Consider the following 19,228-nt stretch of genomic DNA (forward strand, 5'->3'; position numbering starts at 1 on the left):
CACTTCCGGTTTCTCTCAGGGCCCGGCTGCCGTTAGCCGCGCTGCCCGGCTCGGCGAGGCCCTTCCTCGCTGCCCCGCGCCCTTGGGGGGCGGTCGCCGCGGGACATGGCGCTGCTGCAGCTGCTGCTCAGGGGCCCCCGCTGGCGGCGACTCGGCCTGGCGGGGCCCGCCCGGAGCTGGGGCCGGCCTCGGGGCGGCGGAGTGCTCCCGGTGAGTGGCCGCGGCGGGCCGAGCAGGGGGTGGCCTGGCTGTGCCCTGCGAGCGGGCGCCATGGCGGCGCTGCCGGGGGCGGGCCGGGCCTGAGGCCGGCTGGATCGCCCGGCGCTGGAGCCCTGGGGTCTGGTCCTGGCTCTGGCAATGGCCTGCTGGGAGACCGGGGACCCCCCTCCCGCCGTGCCCTGTACAGGGGGGAGACCGGAGCGTGACTGATGCGACCTGGGCCGTTGTTGTTCCGGCGGGGGGGGCTTCCTGTGCAGTGCGGGTGGGAGTCCCTCCTTTCTGCTGCCCGTGGAAGCGTCTTGAGGCTGTCTGGCACAGCGAGTATGTGCAGCGCCGGGCACAGCGGGCGCCACTTGCGTCAGAGCGTCTGACCGCTCCTGGGTTCCGAATAATTACTAAGCACGCTGCCATGGGAGGCTGCTGTGGGATGGGAGCTATCTCCGGGGCTCCTGACGTCTGTGCACTTTCCAGGAATCACCTACCTGCAGTCCTATGAAACAGAAGAGTTTAATGATGGAGAAGCCCTGCTAGCATGAGAGATCCTTTCTGGTATTACCTGTAGCTGGAGCCCTGCCAAATTCACGGCCATGAAAAACGCATCACGGACCGTGAAATCTCGTCTTGTGTGTGTGCGCGTGCGTTTACAGATTTCATGAGGGAGACCAGCATTTCTCAAATTAGGAGTCCTGACCCAAAAGGGAGTTTGCGGGGGGTCGCGGTATTGACACCCCTCCTTCTGCGCTGCCTTCAGAGCTGGGCAGCTGGAGAGGGGCAGCTGGTGGCCTGGTGCCCAGCTCTGAAGGCAAAGCCACCGCCAGCAGCAGCTCAGAAGTAAGGGTGGCAGTACCATACCAGGCCATCCTTACTTCTGGGCTGCTGCTGGCGGTTGCTCTGCCTTTAGAGCTGGGCTCCTGCCCAGCAGCCGCTGCTCTCCAGCTGCCCAGCTCTGAAGGCAGCGCTGCTGCCAGCAGCAGCACAAAAGTAAGGTAGCAGTGCTGCAACCCCCCTACAATAACCTTGCGACCCACCCGCAACTCCTTTTTGGGTCAGGATCCCTATAATTACAACACTGACATTTCAGATTTAAATAGCTGAAATCATGAAACTTACAATATTTAAAATCCTTTGACTGTGAAATTGACCAAAATGGACCATGAATTTGGTAGGGTCCTACCTATAGCTTGGTCTTCATTGTTAGTACCATTCAAGTTTTTAAGAGAGAGACCTTTTTTTTTTTTTTTTTTTTTTCCTGAAGTCTGAACCATTTCCGTTTGACAAACATTGATTCCTTTCCTCACTTTTGTTTTTCTTTCCCAGCATAGCTGTGCTACTCGTTATTTCCTTGTTTGTGCACCAACCTTGTAATAGGATTTCATAGAATCATGGGACTGGAAGAGACCTCAAGAGGTCATCAGGTCCAGTTCCCTGCACTCATGGCAGGTCTAAGTATTATCTAGACGATTCCTGACACTTGTTTGTCTAACATGCTCTTAAAAATCCCCAATGATGGAGATTCCACAACTGCCCTAGGCAATTTATTCCAGCGCTTAACCATCCTGACAGTTAGGAAGTTTTTCCTAATGTCCAACCTAAACCTCCCTTGCTGCAATTTAAGCCCATTGCTTCTTGTCCTTTCCTCAGAGGTTAAGAAGAACAATTTTTCCCCTCCTCCTTGTAACAACCTTTTATATACTTAAAAACTGTTATCATGTCCCCTCCCAGTCTTCTCTTTTCCAGATTAAATAAACCCATTTTTTTTTCAATCTTCCCTCTAGACCTTTAATCATTTTTCAGAGTAACAGCCGTGTTAGTCTGTATTCGCAAAAAGAAAAGGAGTACTTGTGGCACCTTAGAGACTAACCAATTTATTTGAGCATAAGCTTTCATGAGCTACAGCTCACTTCATTCACTTTAATAATTTTTGTTGCTCTTCTCTGGACTTTCTCCAATTTGTCCACATCTTTCTGGAAATGTGGCACCCAGAACTGGACGCAGTGCTCCAATTGAGGCCTAATCAGCACGGAATAGAGCGGAAGAATTACTTCTCGTGTCTTGTTTACAACACTCCTGTTAATGCATCCAAGAATGATGTTCACTTTTTTTGCCACAGTGTTACACTGTTGACTCATATTGAGCTCATTATGACCCCCAGATCCCTTTCCGCAGTACTCCTTCCTAGGCAGTCATTTCCCGTTTTGTATGTGTGCAACTGATTGTTCCTTCCTAAATGGCGTACTTTGCATTTGTCCTTATTGAATTTCATCCTGTTTACTTCAGACCATTTCTCCAGTTTGTCCAGATCATTTTGAATTTTAATCCTATCCTCCACCTCCAAAGCACTTCCAACCCCTCCCAGGTTGGAATCGTCTTTTATAAGTGTACTCTCTATGCCATTATTTAAATCATTCATAGAATCAAAGAATACCAGGATTGGAAGGGACCTCAGGAGGTCATCTAGTCCAACCCCCTGCTCAAAGCAGGACCAATCCCCAATTTTTGTCCCAGAATCCAAATGGCCCCCTCAAGGATTGAACTCACAACCCTGGGGTTAGCAGGCCAATGCTCAAACCACTGAGCTATCCCTCCTCCACATATCATTGATGAAGATATTTAATAGAATTGGACCCAGAACTGGTCCCTGCGGTACCTTACTTGTTATGCCCTTCCAGCGTGACTGTGAATCACTGATAACTATTCTCTGGGAACAATTTTCAAACCGGTTTTGCACCCACCTTAAAGTAGCTCCATCTAGGTTGCATTTTCCTAATACTTGCTGTATATATTGTCTGTGCTGCAGGAGAGGATCAAACATCATGAGGTCCTGTAAACTACATATTACGTGTAGGCTTTGGGCTGTATGCAAAATGTTGTTTAATGTTTTAGTTACCCTTTTTTAGTGGGTGTTATAGGGTCAAAATCCTAAACAGCAGAATAGCACAACAGTTTACAACAAAGATGCTAACCAAAATCTTAAGGATAGGTTAGCTTTATGTTTGTCTTCACAGGAGCAATTATGTAAATGAAGGAGGCACATGAGTTCCATACACATCCTCTGAAGGGATGTAACGTCAGTGGATGTGGCTTGTTTTCTTTAAATTGTTTTCTCATCTTTAACTTTTTAACATCTTTAGGGCTATTATTTGGACAGTTTTTGTCCTTCTTTAATTATATCTGTTTCCGAAGGGGTATCGTTTAAATTGGTGAAACCCCAAGTGTGGGCACATTTATATCCATAGAGGAGTATTTGTATCAATGTAGTTTGTTTTGCAGAAACTACATTCATGCATGGGGGGTTACATTCATGTAAGCTATATCTGCTTCTGAACTGATACGGGTTTTGAACTGGTTTAACTATATAGACTAGCCCTTAAAGAAAATTTAAAAATCAAGTTTGTTAAAATAAAATGTAAACTCATACAAACAAGGAAATTCTGACTTAAATGTTCTCTAACTTATTTGCTCTTCTCTACTGAAATTCTGCAATGTTTTCATGGTAAGCTTCTGTGACTTTCGTACAAGTGAGGCTTCACCACCTGCAATACTCCAACCCAGTGAATACGTGAAAAACTGAGGCTATTTCCACAGTAGGAGTGCTTTACTGGTATAGGAATACCGATATACACACTTCTAGTATGGACACAGCTGTACAGTAAAGCTGTGCTTTGTACTGGGATAGTAAAACCACCCCCACAAGAGAGACAAGCTATCCCAGTAAAAGCACAGTTTTGCTGGTATAACAGTGTCTACACAGGGGCTTCAGCCAACACAGATCTGTCACTTAGGGATCACACTTCTTCACATGTCTGATCAACATAGCTATGCTGAAAGAAAAGGAGGACTTGTGGCACCTTAGAGACTAACAAATTTATTTGAGCATAAGCTTTCATGAGCTACAGCTCACTTCATCGAATGCATTCAGTGGAAAATACAGTGGGGAGATTATGCTCAAATAGATTTGTTAGTCTCTAAGGTGCCACAAGTCCTCCTTTTCTTTTTGCGAATACAGACTAACACGGCTGCTACTCTGAAACCTGTCATAGCTATGCTGGCAGAAGCTTCTAGTTTAAACTTGGCTGGAGTAGCAGGTGTATTGTTGGAATCTTTGCTTCTATCAGTTTAAATTAGTCATTTAACGTTATTTAACAGTATCCTCATTGCAGTGAGAGTACTGTATGTCACAGTAGGCCATGTCAACCAATTACTAATGTAACTGTGAAATTTGATCTACAATTCAAGCCAATTCTTGCGTCCATGGAACATCACCCTTAGGGTTAATCAAGACTACAGGCAGTACTTATTAGCTGGTGTGAAGAGTAGGTGTATAGTCTCCTTACTGTGGAATCTGTTAGGTTACGACTTTGCCCTCCTCTAGCCTTTCTCATCTGAGAAAATTCAAGCACTTCACCAATGTTAATGAATGTAGCTTCTCCATATCTCTGACATGTTAGCCCCAGTGTACACTTGAAGGATAAACCTAGGCACAATAAGGAGTGTGACTTCCAAACATTTTAGGCACATGCTCTGTGTGCATGTTAGCTCTCCTAAAACCAGGCTATAAACTACTTGCTCATAATCACATAGCAAGTCTGCAGCAGAGCCAGGAATGATACACAGGTGTTCAGACTCCTCATCCTGTGACCAAATCACAAAAATATCCTTCCTTCCTACTGAGGAAATCTACTTTGATTGCCGTCTGATTCTATGCTGCACTGTGCAGTTTTTCCTGTTACAGTTGTCATCTTTTTTTTTCTCTTCAGACCCTTCTGTCCCGAACACTTTCCCCCACATTTGAAGGGCTCAGTGGACTCTTAGTGAAGCAACATGTAATTCGGGATCCAGTGAGACTCTGGAAACTCTTAGGTGAGCTCCCTACTAAAGTATTTCTTAGGGGGATGTCTGCGTTGGCCAGGACATTGTCTTTGAAATGACATTAATTTGGGGTCTACTAAGAAATGTAATTACTTGTAGGTTTTTTTTTGGCTAGTGATAAGCTGTGGCATCTTCACAGTCGGGCTCAGTGGATTGAGTTACCTATCTGAGCTCTGAAACCATTTAACTTGAAAATGTTTTGCATTTGGGCTTACGGTTAAGAGCTTGCATTTTTTTAAAAATGGATTTGCTTCTGTGCCTCATTGGTGAATGTTAATAGGAAATCTTGATGCAGCTTTGACACAGATATTGTAGAGGGGTGGTGGGCCAGTCCTATCCCTAGGAATTGGGGTGGGGCCAGGATCTGCCACCCTTGGAGTACGAGGAGGTATGTGTGTGGTGGGGTCTGTCTCATCGCCCTACCCTGATTCTCCCTGTCGGGCCAAGGCCCCCTCACACACATGCTCCCAAACAGCAAATCCTGGTCTCAGCTTCTCACCAGCTGGCGCTGTAGTGTCTCCTTGGTATTGCCGGGGGCTCCTAATCACCATGTGTTGTCATTGCCACCCCCCTTCCTGCTGGCTGGCTGGAAAGGAAGCAGCAGCAGTGGCCTGGGCTGGAGCTCTGTGTGGAGCAAGCCAGGCCCCAATCCCTGCCCTGTGCCAGGCTGACCAGCTGATGCCATATGGTGAGAGATCCCTCCCTGGCCCGAGCAGTCATCTTAGCCCAATACCATGATTTTTCCAGCAGCAGGGATGCTTCTGCCTCCCCACGATTAGAAAAATCATGTTATTGGGCTAATTTCCTGATTTCTATACAGTCTGTGAAATCATGACTTACACAGGGCCATTGTTCTGGAGCTGGTGAGCATGAGCCTGCGTGCTGAGCTGCAACGTGTTAAACCTTTATGTTTGTGTTGTGGTTGAAAACACATGGATGTCTCTTTAAAGTGATGACTGGGAGGGACATCCACACACTCTGCACAACTGCAAGTGAACTCTCCAGTAAGGGGTAACTTCCGTCAAATAGTGTAATTTCTAGGCTTGCCTGCCTTTCCATGGAGAGTGCAAGTAATAGCCTCAAATCATTTATTTTCATTTCTGAGTTCTTTGCTGCTCCCTGGCACATAAAGGGAAGCTCCCCCTCAGAGTGTTTACTGCTAGTGATAGCAGTGGTTTTTTAAATGATATGTGTATGTATGGACAGATTTGTGTTCTTCAGTTGCAATACAGACAACATTTCCATTGGTATATGTTCACACCCAGTAGTACAAGGATACTGAAACTAGTGCATTGATAAACTCCAAATTTTCTGTTACTCTATAGGAAAGTTTAATAACTAGAAACTGGTGGAGAATTCTCTCCAAAAGACTGTCTGCCATCTTAGAATAATTTCTAAACAAAGCTGTATTTTGACTGGATTGCTGAAGAAAAAACCCCAAACATTTAATTTAGAAATAATATTCAGAGTTTCCTCAGTCTTGGTCACATTCCTCCCTCTGATGTGTGCACCCAGTTTCTACTGAAGTTAATGAGAGTTACACGTGCATAGGGGAGGGCAGAATTTAACACTTGACATATTCAAAGCTTGTACTGTATGTCTGATTTCTCTTCCTGGGTCTCAGAACTAAGTGCTTCAATTACTATCCTTTTCCATATTTATTTGTCTATAGGTGGCACTTACTATTTTAGTACCTCAGGGTCTCGGTGGAATAGCAATAAGAATGAAGGATCCAAAGGGAAGTCTCCAGAGGAGGATGAGGGTATGTATGAAGTTTTGATACAGAGGATACTTAATGAAATGACGGTTCCAAATTGGAGTGTCATTCCTTGTGTGAGTATATGCAGGAGAACATGCAAGATCCATGTTAATGCTAAATAGTGCCAGGTATTGCACTGTATACTGGAGCCATAACTGTAAAGTATTCTCAGTCATAGGTTTATAAATCATATGCTGCTGAGTCTAATCCATACACGTGCAAGCTTTGTTCAAAGGTTTTTATTTCTCTTTTGTATATCAATTTGTTTTTGTAATGTATATCTAGGTTTTGCAGATGTTTAAATTTTGACAGGCATTGATTCTTTTAAAGCTTTTTTTAAAAATTTTATCTATTATCAATTTAAATTTTTAGAGTTGCAGGAAATTATAGTGGTGTGGTCCAGAAAATTATTTAACAGTAGATGTTGAGATTCAGAAAATTAAAGCTTTATAACTGTTAAAAGATAAATTGTCAACATCTCATGTCAAAATATGCAAAGTAAATGTCCTTAAATCAAACTCTAATTAAAGTTATCAAGCAACATTTTTCTTTCTTCACCTGTAGGCAAATTTTGATTATCATCAGTGGAAATATTTGAGTCCTTACCTTTGTTACTAATATCACCTAACAAAAATGAAATCTAAGGAAATATTAAAATCTACATTTCACCACTTCAGCTGTGTACTTCTTGTCTTTTTCAACTTGTACATTGGAAATAAATTAGTCAATTTCACTTTTATGTTAGGCCTTGTCTAAACACAAGTTGTACCAATTTCACTAAATCTGTTCAGAAAACTCTAGCTGATTTGGTGCATTTAGTTAAGCTGAGCAGATACCGGGCACTCTCCAACTGATTGAATTGTGTCCCCACAAGGGAGTTGCACTGATAGAACTACGTGTGCTTCTAAAGTATCGTAACTAAAGTGGTACAACCGTTGTGTGTAGACAAGGCCGCAATTTCTAATAGGTTTAATTTTCTGATCTTCCTAGGATACTGCAGTGTTTTGGGTTGCAAACACCTCAGGAGGATGTTATTCTTTCAAAATGGTTTCAATTTAAATTTAAAAAAAATATCACTGAGATTTTCTACTTTCTAATAGCTTGGTTTCACAGCACCTATATCTTGAGTCTAAATTGACCTGACAGTGCCCCCTTGGTGTTGTCAGCAGCTCTCCTATAGGGGGATAGGCAATCGCTGTATTCCCTTTTTTTACAAGTGTAATTTGACTCGGCTTTGAAAAGTGACTAAATTGCCCTCCCATCCCATCCCCCCAAGTATAAGGGACTGGAAAAGTTCCCAGTCTGTGACAAGCCTTGCAGTTTGATTCTGTGTATGATGAATTTCCCGCTAGAAAGTCCCCTAGCTGGTGGAATGTACTGTATTCTGGCTTAAGGATTTATTTTAAAGATGTCAGAAATGTCCCATGTGAAAAGCCTCATGCTCTTCCATATGTATGATGGTATCTGCTGAAATGTGACAGAGGCCTATAAGACGAGAACTAACATCTGAGAGTTTCTTCTTCGTCTCAGTTGATGCCAGGACTCTCGCCTGTGTGAATAAAGGCCGATCTAGGCTTGCACCTTCTGTGGTGCTATTGTTTGTTTTCTGGAACTTTGGATGAAGGCTAAATCTACAAACAAAGAGGGCTCCAGTTTATCGTCACACAATATAATTGCAGTCTGACAATGGCATTATAGTTCTGTTTTATAATGACTAATTTTTAAATACATTTTCACTTAAATACAAAGATTGAGACAGTACAAAAGGCATGACATTTTTTGTTTTTTTGTGGTTCCAAACATGCTGGTGGGACCATCAGGCTGCATCTGGCCAACGAAATGCCATGCACACTTTCAGCCCCATGTATGGTGGTAATCTACAGCCTTTGAGGTCTGTAGGTCAGGAGTGAGGGTCTTGTCGGTTCAGGCAGACAAACTTAGGTCGCTGCTCAAACCACATGCAAGGAACAGAGAGAGAATGTACAGTGGGATGCTAATACAAATACCACATGGTCTTTACTGAATGTTCTTTTTCCAAGCCTGGGATTTCTGCTGCCTGGAAGACCACACAGAATGATTGTGACCAGAAATCCTACAAGAAGTATTGTGGCTATTAAAATTTGTAAACAGTAACCTGCTGTGTTCAGTGGCCCTTCTCCTGTGATTAATGGATAATTTGACTTTGGGAGGTGGAATTCTCCTCCGTGTCTCTAGCAGAAAGACTGTCTCTGCAGTAATTATTAAAAAGAACTCTTTGGACTGTCACCACAGCCCTTGCAAGCTTTTAATCACTGAGTTCAGATTCGGGGTTAATGGCAAATCATTTCTTCATGAAGGCTTTGAGACTAAAGAGCTGGAAGTGTTCCCACAGTGGTTGTTTGCAAGTGTCTCTTCCAGCTACCATTACTTATTGATTGAATAGTTATTGTGGGCAGTTTACATTGTAATATGAATACTGCATGGCGAAAGTGATTGCATTTTCTGACAAACCAAAGTGGCAGGATGATAGAGGTACACAAATCAGGAAGTTTGAATTGCAGAGCTGTCTCTGCTTTCCCTGAATATGGACTGGTAGAAGTTCTCTCGTAGCAATAAATGTCTGTCTTCCAGTTTTCTAAGGCATTGTCATCTGAAAGTGGTCAGCTGCAGTTTTGAGGGTGAAGGTGCTTCCAATTTGCATTAATCCAGAAATGTTCATCATGGCAACGTGTCTAATGGCAAGTTCTGATTTCAACATGATCTTTTTTCAGTGACATTCTCAAGATTATGGCTGCTTCTCAGAAGAGAAGAGAGAAAGATGAGGAAAGCCCCATACTCTGATCAAGGAAAATATTTCATGCATCTGTCTTGATTTCATCTGAAACTTAGAAAGGAAAAGTGCTTTAACAGCATTTCCCTGGGGTGTTGCTTTTCCATCTGAGATCTCATTGAAAATCATCCTTGCTGCACTTAGACTCCTTTTGTGCGGGGGTTCACCTCTCCCAGAGTTGCCTCCATTGTTTGTAGAAAGGAAAGTTGTTGTCTGTTTATATAGTTCTCATTTAATGGAGCGGGATATCGTCTAGCTTTAAGGTTTCTGTCATCCTTGGCTAACACTGTTCTCCTTTTAATGACATTGCTGGATGTTAGATTATAGCTTTGTGATGAATTTACTCGTTCTAGTGTAGCTGGATCTAGCTGATAACTTGGGTGGGAAGATGGCATGAAAGAACAAAAGGGGATGAGCTGCACACAGATCCTAAGCTGTCACTGTGTTCTGAAACTATGACTTTATCTGAAAAGCTATATTGTTTCTGTTTAGTCACAGACCTTTCCTGTTGGAAACATAGAAGAGAGCTAGGGAGAAGTGAAAAATGATGTTGCATATCTGAAGGACATAGGACTTCCTGGGGTCTGATGACTGGGTCATATTTTTTTCCTTGGTTTTGTTGTGTTGTGTAGGGTCTAATTGGTGGCTAGAGATAAATGCCAGTGTAGATGTCTTTGTTATGAATTTGCAAATAAACCTAATCTGGGCTGCAGCAGGCAGACACTCTAAAAATCCAGTGGTGAAGAGTTAATTTATTTCTATGTGTAGAATGGTATTTACGTATGTCATGGTGCCAATGGTGGTAAATTGTATATCAAGAACATCCAGATTCGACCATATAAATGGGGAGATGACTGTCTTTTTTTTTTTTTTTTTTTTTAATCACATGATGGTCAGCAACTGAAATTAAACATTCTGCCCTGACAGTCCTTTAAAGACAGCAATCTTCCAAATCTTCTGAAGAAGTCTGGAAAATGCCAGGATTCTAAAAAACAGGTTAGATGCAAATACTAAGACACACAAGTCATTGATTCTCCTGTGATTCTCAAGCCTTCTAATTGCGTTATAAAGTTACTTACTTGACTAGGTGTTTTTGGCATTGTAAGATGAAAAGTGAGCATGTCATTGAAACAAATCCATCTATGGTACCTACAGAACTTCCAGTAGTCTACTAAAAAAACATTTTTTACACCACATATAATTAAACTGTGTAACTCACTGTTGCAGGATATTATTGAGACTAATAGTTTAGTGCAGTGCAGTAAAAGATGCAGTGCAGATTAGATGCCTCTATTAGATGCTTGTGTAATATTAATAATCATTTTATTATTCTGTATAGTGTAAATGTTGTCAACCTTTTTTGGTTTAGGACATCAGTTGATCAAGAGCTGGTCAGGAAGTGATTTGTGCTGTATTATTGCACAACTGGCCAAGAACATTGTGGTGGGTTTTACTCATTCTCTCAAAATTTCCAGCATAGTATTAGCCAGCAGCAACCAGACTAGTTGGGCCACTGGCTTGTTACAGTATAGAAAAATGCAATATATGGAGGGGGTTACAGTAGTCAAAGCCTTTCGTTTGATTCCAGTAATGATGCTCCAGTGGTTTTGTTGGATCTATACATGTATTAGGCCGCTGAAATGGTTACATCCAGGCAGCTGAAATGGTTCCTCAGTTTAGAGTAGGCTGGGATTCTTGATGAATTGACTTTTCACTAACTAGTTAATGGATTTTGACCCTCTAAAGCCTTCTGGACTAGCATTAGATTTAAATAAAAACAAGCCGCTGATCAAAGTTTTCCAAAATGTGTTTGAGATTATCCAGTATGGAGATGAAGAATTTAATTTCTGAGGGCAGCTTCCAAAAGTAAATTTTTGGCTCTTTGTGCCACTTCATTTCCTCTTCTTACTGAATTGACAGTTGAAGTGAAAAACTTGACCTTCCCTTGTATCCAGTGCACACAGCCTCTCTGCTTAGGCTGTTGGGGCACTGGGGAGCAGCTGAACGTGGCAGCAGCTAAAACAGACTCCATGTTACAAGCAAATATTTGCTAGCTAATAGAATGCAAACTTTGCCTCCTTCCTAGCAACTGTTAATTTTGGATCTGGCTGCATGTACTTTAATAAACAGGCTTTTGAGTTGATACTGTTTAACATGTGAAGAAGAGGAAGCCTTGTGGTCTGACAAGATCTGGGAGCCAGCAAGGTCCTGGATTGTAATGTGACCTAAAACACTGACTCACTGTGTGACCTTGGACAAGACATGTGACCTTGGACTTCATTCAGCTCATCTGGAAAACTGGCCTTACAAGAGCTCACAGCAAACTCGATGCTGCTTCCGAGTATAGCTTCCCTAGACAAATCAAATTTAGGATTCATACCAAACTGTGTAGCTGTTCAGTCTTTGGTCTGTTGTGTAATTTTCTATTCTCTGGATCACAGAGCTTAATCATTATATACTCCCCTGTCTCTCCTCTCATATCTCTTCTTTTTTATAAAGAGGAAAAGAAACGCAAGGAACGGGAAGATCAGATGTATCGTGAGCGTTTGCGGACGCTCTTCCTGATAGCTGTCATTATGAGCCTGCTAAATTCACTGACCATCAGCGGGGTCAACATTTCCTGGAATGACTTTGTGAATGAGATGCTGGCGAAGGGGGAGGTCCAGAGCATTCAGGTGGTTCCAGAGAGTGATATTGTGCAAATTTATCTGCACCCAGGAGCAGTTGTATTTGGACGGCCTGTGAGTGTCTTTGTACAATTAGAATGAATAATTCCAGATTAAGCTGTTGGGAAGAGTTTCTTAAATGTATTTCCATTAAAGCCCCAGCTGCTGTTTTGTTCATTACTGATTTCCTTCTCCTCCTTGTGTTTGAAGTTCTGTGTGACTTTTGTCAATTATACCAACTGAGAAATGAATCAGTCTTTTTTTTTTGTTTGTTTGTTTTTATAAAGAATATTGTCTGAATCTCCCCCATCCCCACTGGTTAGGGGGAAGTCAGAAAATCCATTGCAGATTTTGGAAAAGTTAGATTTTTAAAAAAATTATCCCTAATATCAGCACAATTTAAGATGATTCATGGAGCTAGGAATTGGTTGTAATTTTTTACCACTGGCTGGCTTAGGAAAAACATAATATTCAAAGCAACCAGTGTGGAAGCTGATTCCAGATGTTTGACAAGCACTAATAGTACATGCCTTTTTGTTTCTTTTTAAAACCAAAAGAAGTGTGAGTGCATGTTAGGACACACTGGGCTTGTCACCACTGAGAAACCGAAACTGGCGAGACAGTAAATTATTTCTCTGGTGATTGGCCTATTATTTAGTTGGATAACTGCTGATCGCTGAAAGCCGTTACTGTCTATGTGGGGTGCAGATGGTATCTAAGAAATCTACATTAAGCACAAGAAACTTGATTCCTGTGGATTTCTGAGATCTTCATGTGCAGAGCAAGTGCATGATTATAGGCTCAAGGTATCAGTAAATGTGAACTTTTCAAGGATTAAATCTATCCTCTGACTTGCGTACAAAGTCCTTGCATCTCCTTGTCTGCAGAGACTAACTTCTTTGCTGGATTTCAGCAGATTTTGTCCTTAAAAATTCACAGCAATGTCATTGTAACTTTAAAAGAAGTGTTTTCTCCTTTGGTCCTGACTTCTGGTCCCATAGCCACTTTCTCACGCTCCACTGGTATTGCTGGCAAGAGGGTAACCCATAATTTAGAGAGGCCTTTATTCTAACTATCCATTGTAGATAGGTGACCTAGTTTCTGCTTTATCCTCACTCTGCAATATGGTTCTCTTGATTTCATGTCCCCAGAGGCTTGCCCTGATGTACAGGATGCAGGTGGCAAATATTGACAAGTTTGAAGAGAAGCTGCGAGCAGCGGAGGAGGAGTTGAATATTGATGTGAAAGACAGGATCCCAGTCTCCTACAAACGCACAGGCTTTTTTGGAAAGTATGATGTTAACTGATCACTTATTTGTACTGTGGTAGTGCCTGGGGCCCCAGTCAGGGATCAGGGCCTTGCAGTGCAAGGCACCGTACACACACATAACAAAGAGATGGTCCCTGCCCTGAAGAGCTCACATGTGGCCTTCAGAAGTAGCCCCGTCTTTAAAAGACATGTTAAAACTTAGGGCAGGTCTACACTACAAGTTTTTGTCATCATAGCTATGTCGGTCAGTGTGTAAAAAAACAGCCCCCTAGTCGACATAGCTGTGTTGGCAAAACTTTTTAGTGTAGATGCAACTATGCTGACAAAGTGCTTTTGTCACTTAACTAATGTCGTTCGGGGAAGTGGTGGTGCTGTGCCTGCAGAAAACTCCTTCTTTTGGCAAGCAGAATAGAATCTGCACATCTGAGAAAAACCCATTATCAGTCGCTATGGATTTTTGTAACAGTAGTTTTCCTAATTGAGCACTATGTCTTTAATCAATTATTATAGTGCAAACCATGATAAAACCCATAACACAGTGGGCTCAACAAACATGATATTGGTCCCTCGTTTAAATTACCCATTGGAGAGAATGCTAGATCCATAATGAGCCTTCCCCATTTTAAAATTGAGACTGGTTTATTTTGAAGTGAGCCAGGTTATAAAAATATATTCTTAGCTTTAACCCACTACGACAGGCGCTACAGTTCAGACAGATAACAGGGTCTGACACTGACTCAGATTTACAGCCACATGCTGAGCAAAACAGCTTTAATGATAAGACACAAAATGTCAATGAGAAGTGAGTATTCCTATTACATTTATAGACTTTTTTTGTTATCCAAAACGAGGATCCTTTGTCAAAACAATTCAGCAAAGGTTAATGTTTTAATTCTAATATGCGCATCTAATGGGTGAGTGAGCAAAGAGCAAAAGAAGGAAAAAATCTGTCAATCAGCTGCTGGCTGGAATTTATTTTGTGTTTTCAAACACTAGCACCAACATTTTGTGGTCTGTTTTCTGCTGCTGTGGTTTATTTGTCCTTCTGTTACAACTGGCAGCTCTTGCAAACCAAGATTTATGGAATCCAGAATGAAAAACAGATTTATAAAGCCCACTCACTGGGGATTTGAATGAGTCCAGAAGCACCTCTGTCTCTGAGAAGAGATATGGTGTTGTACAGGGAAGATTTCCATAAGAGTATGTGTGGAGACTCCACCATAGGGAGTATTCTTAATTGTGTATTCTCTCTAATCCACCAACAAAGATGTGTAGTGTTGCAATCCTGTATCTGCCAACCCAAGAGGTCCCCTCTCCAAAAAGAAGGCATGGTGTTTCAAGCTGCCTTGCTGGTTCAGAGGAGCCAGAGCTGTCTTTCAGCATTCCCTAGCCACATACTTGCAACTAGTATCATGGTAGCAGCATTAAATGGGTGTGCAAGGGTTCTGTTCTCAGTGGTTTGTGAAGCGCAGCAGACCAGACATATCTTTCCCTTAACAATCATGGTTGGCTATGATGTGTAACTTCCTCTCCTGGAACTTTCACCCTGGATGCCAAACATACTTTTTATGAAGGTATTAGAAAATGCTTCATAGAAAAGAGAAACCTGGGTGTGGTCTTGTGTTGTGCTGCCAAGTCCTAGAGCTGGCAATTTGCTTGAATAAATGTTTCAAGATTCAGCAATTTGGTTTTAGTTTTTGATCATAAGGCCTGAGATCTCTACCTCACATTTGTAGATTTACAATTTTTGTATACCAGCCGCCCGGGAGTCTGAACTTCTAGCTGTTCTTTACCTTTCAAAACTGCTCTGCTCTGGTTCTGCTCTGAAAATAGACTTTCTAAAGGTGATCTTGTGGGGTTCCGTATTCTCAGTGGCTTCAAGACCTAGAGCCTGATCTGGTAAAGTGCTGAGCGCAGGCAACTCAAATTTGCTTCTTTCAGAGAACAGAGCATTTGGTACCTTGCAGGATCAACCCCTTGTTTGCTCAGTTGACAAGTCAAATATGACTTCTTAACTGCCAGCACTGCAGATTAAGGTCTATCAACCCAGCTGCATTCTTTCTGCCTCTTATTTCTCCATGTATGATACTTCTGTGGCCCCCCATGACCATACTACCTGACGGCCATACAATCATAATGTATTTATCCTCTTGAGAGCTAGGGCAGGGCTATTACTCCCATGTTACAGATGGGGGAACTGAGGCACAGAGAGGCTAAGTAACTTGCCCAAGGTCACACAGGAAGTCTCTAGCAGAGCAGGGACTTGAACTAGGGTCTCATAAGTCCCAAATTCCTGGACCATCCTTCCTCTTACTGCCAAAAAGATTCCGTAGTTGGAACTTAATGGAGAATGTTGTTGCTGATGTAGGAGGCAGAGTAAACTCTAGTTTATGTGCCTGGAGCTGCATTGGAGCTGTAGTGTTTGGGCCCGCCATGCGAATCAGCAGCACAAAGAGGCCAGGCAGCTGTCCTAAGGGTGCATCTGCAAATTCCCCTGGCAATGCTGGTTGCTGTTCTACCTGCTTCTGGCATAGTGGGCATGTAAGAGATTTGACCAGACTGCCTTGTGTGTCAGCAATCCTGGGCTCTGTAATGTCCCCTGGGGACCATTGCCAGCCAGCATAGATTAGAGCAGCCCTGAGGTGACTCTGATTTACACTGGGAGCCAAATTGGCCCTTGGCTGCCACCTTTGCTTGTTCACCATCAGATTGGCTATGCTGGATCAGCTCAGAATCTGTGAAGATCTAGCCCATTTGTTGTTATGAGCAGATATAACTCTGAAAGAGATGGTAAGCCAGATGTCAAGAATTATAACATTCATAAACCAGTCGGAGAACGCTTCAATCTCTCTGGTCACTCGATCTCAGACCTAAAGGTTGCAATAATAAAACAAAAAGATTTCAAAAACAGACTCCAATGAGAGACTGCTGAATTGGAATTAATTTGCAAACTGGATACAGTTAACTTAGGCTTGAATAGAGACTGGGAGTGGATGTGTTATTACACAAAGTAAAACTATTTCCCCATGTTTTTTCCCCTCCCCCCTCCCCTCCCCCCCCTCGGATGTTTCTGTTAACTGCTGGAAATGGCCCACCTTGATTATCACTACAAAATGTACAACATCCTCAGTCACTCCTCACCCTATAGCTGCACTGTTAGCCTAACTGCCAGGACCTTTAAAATCCTGAAAACAGATAACAGTTGGGTAATGTTTACTAATTTAATAGCTATCTCATGGCTAGATGCTTAAATTTGTACTTAACTAGCTGTCCTCTTTTCAGTGCCCTTTATGCCCTGGGAATGGCAGCTGTTGGTGTAGCCATATTGTGGTACATCTTCCGCCTTGCTGGGATGGCAGGAAGGGAAGGAGGATTCAGCGCCTTTGTAAGTAGTTTAGGTCCTGTATAATAGTTGTTTTAAAGCTCTTGGTTAGTCTCATTTTGTGCTGGCACAATTTCCTGCTCTTTCCCCGATAAAGTCAACAGAGGACAAAATTAGCTGATGCCAGGGACTGTGCGGTCCTGTCATATCTTGCATCTTTTCCTGATCAGCTGACTAGATTGTACAGTAACTGGTTTCACTTGAGGCCCTCTTTCCCTGACTGCAGGAAGGGCTGAGCTCAGTGAATTTCCAGTGCCATTTACTATGCTATTCTCAAAACTCACTAATGAGTTGCAGCTGCAAATGGTGTATTTCGTTTTGTCCTGCCAACAAGCCTCCCATACAGCCAGGAGTAGGAATCTCTGGGTTTTGCAAAATAACTTCTTGATTTTTAAAATCTGCTCAAATTCTGGATTTCATTATGGGCTGGCTTCTCTCCACCCATACCCCGCTTGCAACATCAATCAAATCCCTTCCTCTCAATCAGCTGAGGCAACTTGCATAAGTCTGCTCACGTGCAGGAGCAGTAACTGAGGGGGCTTCTGTATGAAAAGAGTGGAGACCCTAAATCCCCCATTAAGGTGGTTCCCAGCAACCCCTTCCTGTGCAACCTTCATCTTGCTCTGGGTGACTTTTTTTATGGAATGAAGTGTAACTGCTTGAATGGAACGAAGTACTTTAGAAAGCTTTGAGTGTTAGGGGGGCTTTAAGGGCTAGATCCTGTCTTTGTGGAAGTGAGCATAATTAGCTCCACCATGTTTAACTCTTTTCACTTGAAGAAGCCGGCAGGTCTGAGGGTCTGAACTGCTTTAAACCTTTTTTCCTCTTAAAAATAAATAAATAAAGTCTTAGTGGCTGTTTTCAGCAGAGCATAATAAGCAGTTACAAGGAGGGTATTTAACTAAATTGTTGTTTTGACTGTCACTGTGGCTTAACACGCACCAGGAGGCTAAAATGTGGGCCCTGGTCTACTTGAGAGCCTATAGTTCCATTCCTGGACTGTCTTGGAACAGTAACTGTTGCAGCAGCACCCGGTGATGGTGGGGTGTGTGTGTTTGTGTGTTTATAACAGTGTGGATGATAAATAACCATCAGTTCCCATTATTTCTTCAAACTGTACCAGTAGTAACCAGCTCAGCTATACTAAGGACTAGGGTCAATAAGAATTGGAGAGCAGGGATTCTTGACAAACTGTAGAGACTTGGGTAATGTGCACAGATTTTGAATTAAATGCCCTCAGTTGATGTATGGGGGGAATTGCTGCAGGTTTCCTCTATGCCTGTTACTAATAAAACATTGGTTAGTTAAGTTGTTGAGTCACAGTACCCCCCAGCATCCACAGGAGGAAACCGTTTCATGAAAGTACATTACTGAACATGGGGCCTAGAATCATTCTGCTCTGTTACAACAACAAGAGAGACAGTGGGCATTGTAATGCACTTCATATGGGAAGATCACATTCATATATTATGCCTCCTCCCATTCAAAAAAAAAAAAAAAAAGTGTATTCCACTGCCTGATCTTGCACAGCCTATCCAGTGTGGGCCCCCCCTCCCATCTCCCTCGTCAGTACTGTGCCCTTAGAATTCAGAGTGTGCTGTCCTCCACAGAACCAGCTGAAAATGGCTCGTTTTACCATTGTGGATGGGAAGTCTGGGAAAGGGATCAGCTTCAAGGACGTAGCAGGAATGCACGAGGCCAAAATGGAGGTCAAGGAATTTGTGGATTATCTGAAGGTAAGAACCTCAAATATGCTTGGTACAAACAGAGGTGGAAGTGGAGGGAGCAAATCTGCCAGACAGCCCATGTGAATGCAATGTGATTCCAGCTGTTACTAGCTTTCTTATCTGCATAAATCTGGTGCATGCACTAGAGACAAGAGGAGGTCGTGGAGATTCTCTCTGCTGAAAGAGAGTGTTTGACTCAAGAACAGGTTGGCTTGTGGCTCCTATCCTTTGTGAATAAGATGCCTGGTATCTGCCGTGCTTCAAGTGTCCTGTAATCCCCTCCTCTGCCTTTCTTCCACCCCGAAAGAGAGAAATAAAATAAGAGTGCTGTTGCATTTACCAGTGGTACCCTGGAATAGTCTGGCAGCCTGGGGCGTAGGGCTCATTCTTCTTCTTTGTCCTGTGGGGATATTGAGCAGCCTCCGTTTTAACAAGCTGACGGTCTTCCAAGGCTTTGGTCAGTGACGGCAAAAGCCAGACTCTGTATTGTCTGGTTCCTGAGGGAGAAAGGACAGACTGCTGTTCAC

At 42.8% G+C, this 19,228-nt stretch overlaps 1 protein-coding gene across 2 annotated transcripts in view; it reads left to right on the forward strand.

Moving 5' to 3' along the window:
- SPG7 (SPG7 matrix AAA peptidase subunit, paraplegin) overlaps nucleotides 1–19,228 on the forward strand; it is a 44,972-nt gene that overhangs the window by 443 nt on the left and 25,301 nt on the right. Inside the window, exons 1-7 of one of the 2 annotated variants that reach the window (XM_074968923.1) lie at nucleotides 87–210; nucleotides 4,977–5,079; nucleotides 6,761–6,850; nucleotides 12,156–12,397; nucleotides 13,474–13,613; nucleotides 16,875–16,977; nucleotides 18,585–18,710. In XM_074968923.1, coding sequence (XP_074825024.1) covers nucleotides 106–210; nucleotides 4,977–5,079; nucleotides 6,761–6,850; nucleotides 12,156–12,397; nucleotides 13,474–13,613; nucleotides 16,875–16,977; nucleotides 18,585–18,710 — 909 coding nt within the window. In that variant the 5' untranslated portion in view covers nucleotides 87–105. Of the gene's footprint in view, nucleotides 1–86; nucleotides 211–4,976; nucleotides 5,080–6,760; nucleotides 6,851–12,155; nucleotides 12,398–13,473; nucleotides 13,614–16,874; nucleotides 16,978–18,584; nucleotides 18,711–19,228 lie in introns of those variants that run through there. The other variant, XM_074968921.1, reaches the window with a different exon arrangement.

The sequence above is a fragment of the Natator depressus genome, chromosome 12 (genome assembly GCF_965152275.1).
Source record: "Natator depressus isolate rNatDep1 chromosome 12, rNatDep2.hap1, whole genome shotgun sequence".
Classification (NCBI taxonomy): Eukaryota; Metazoa; Chordata; order Testudines; family Cheloniidae; genus Natator; species Natator depressus.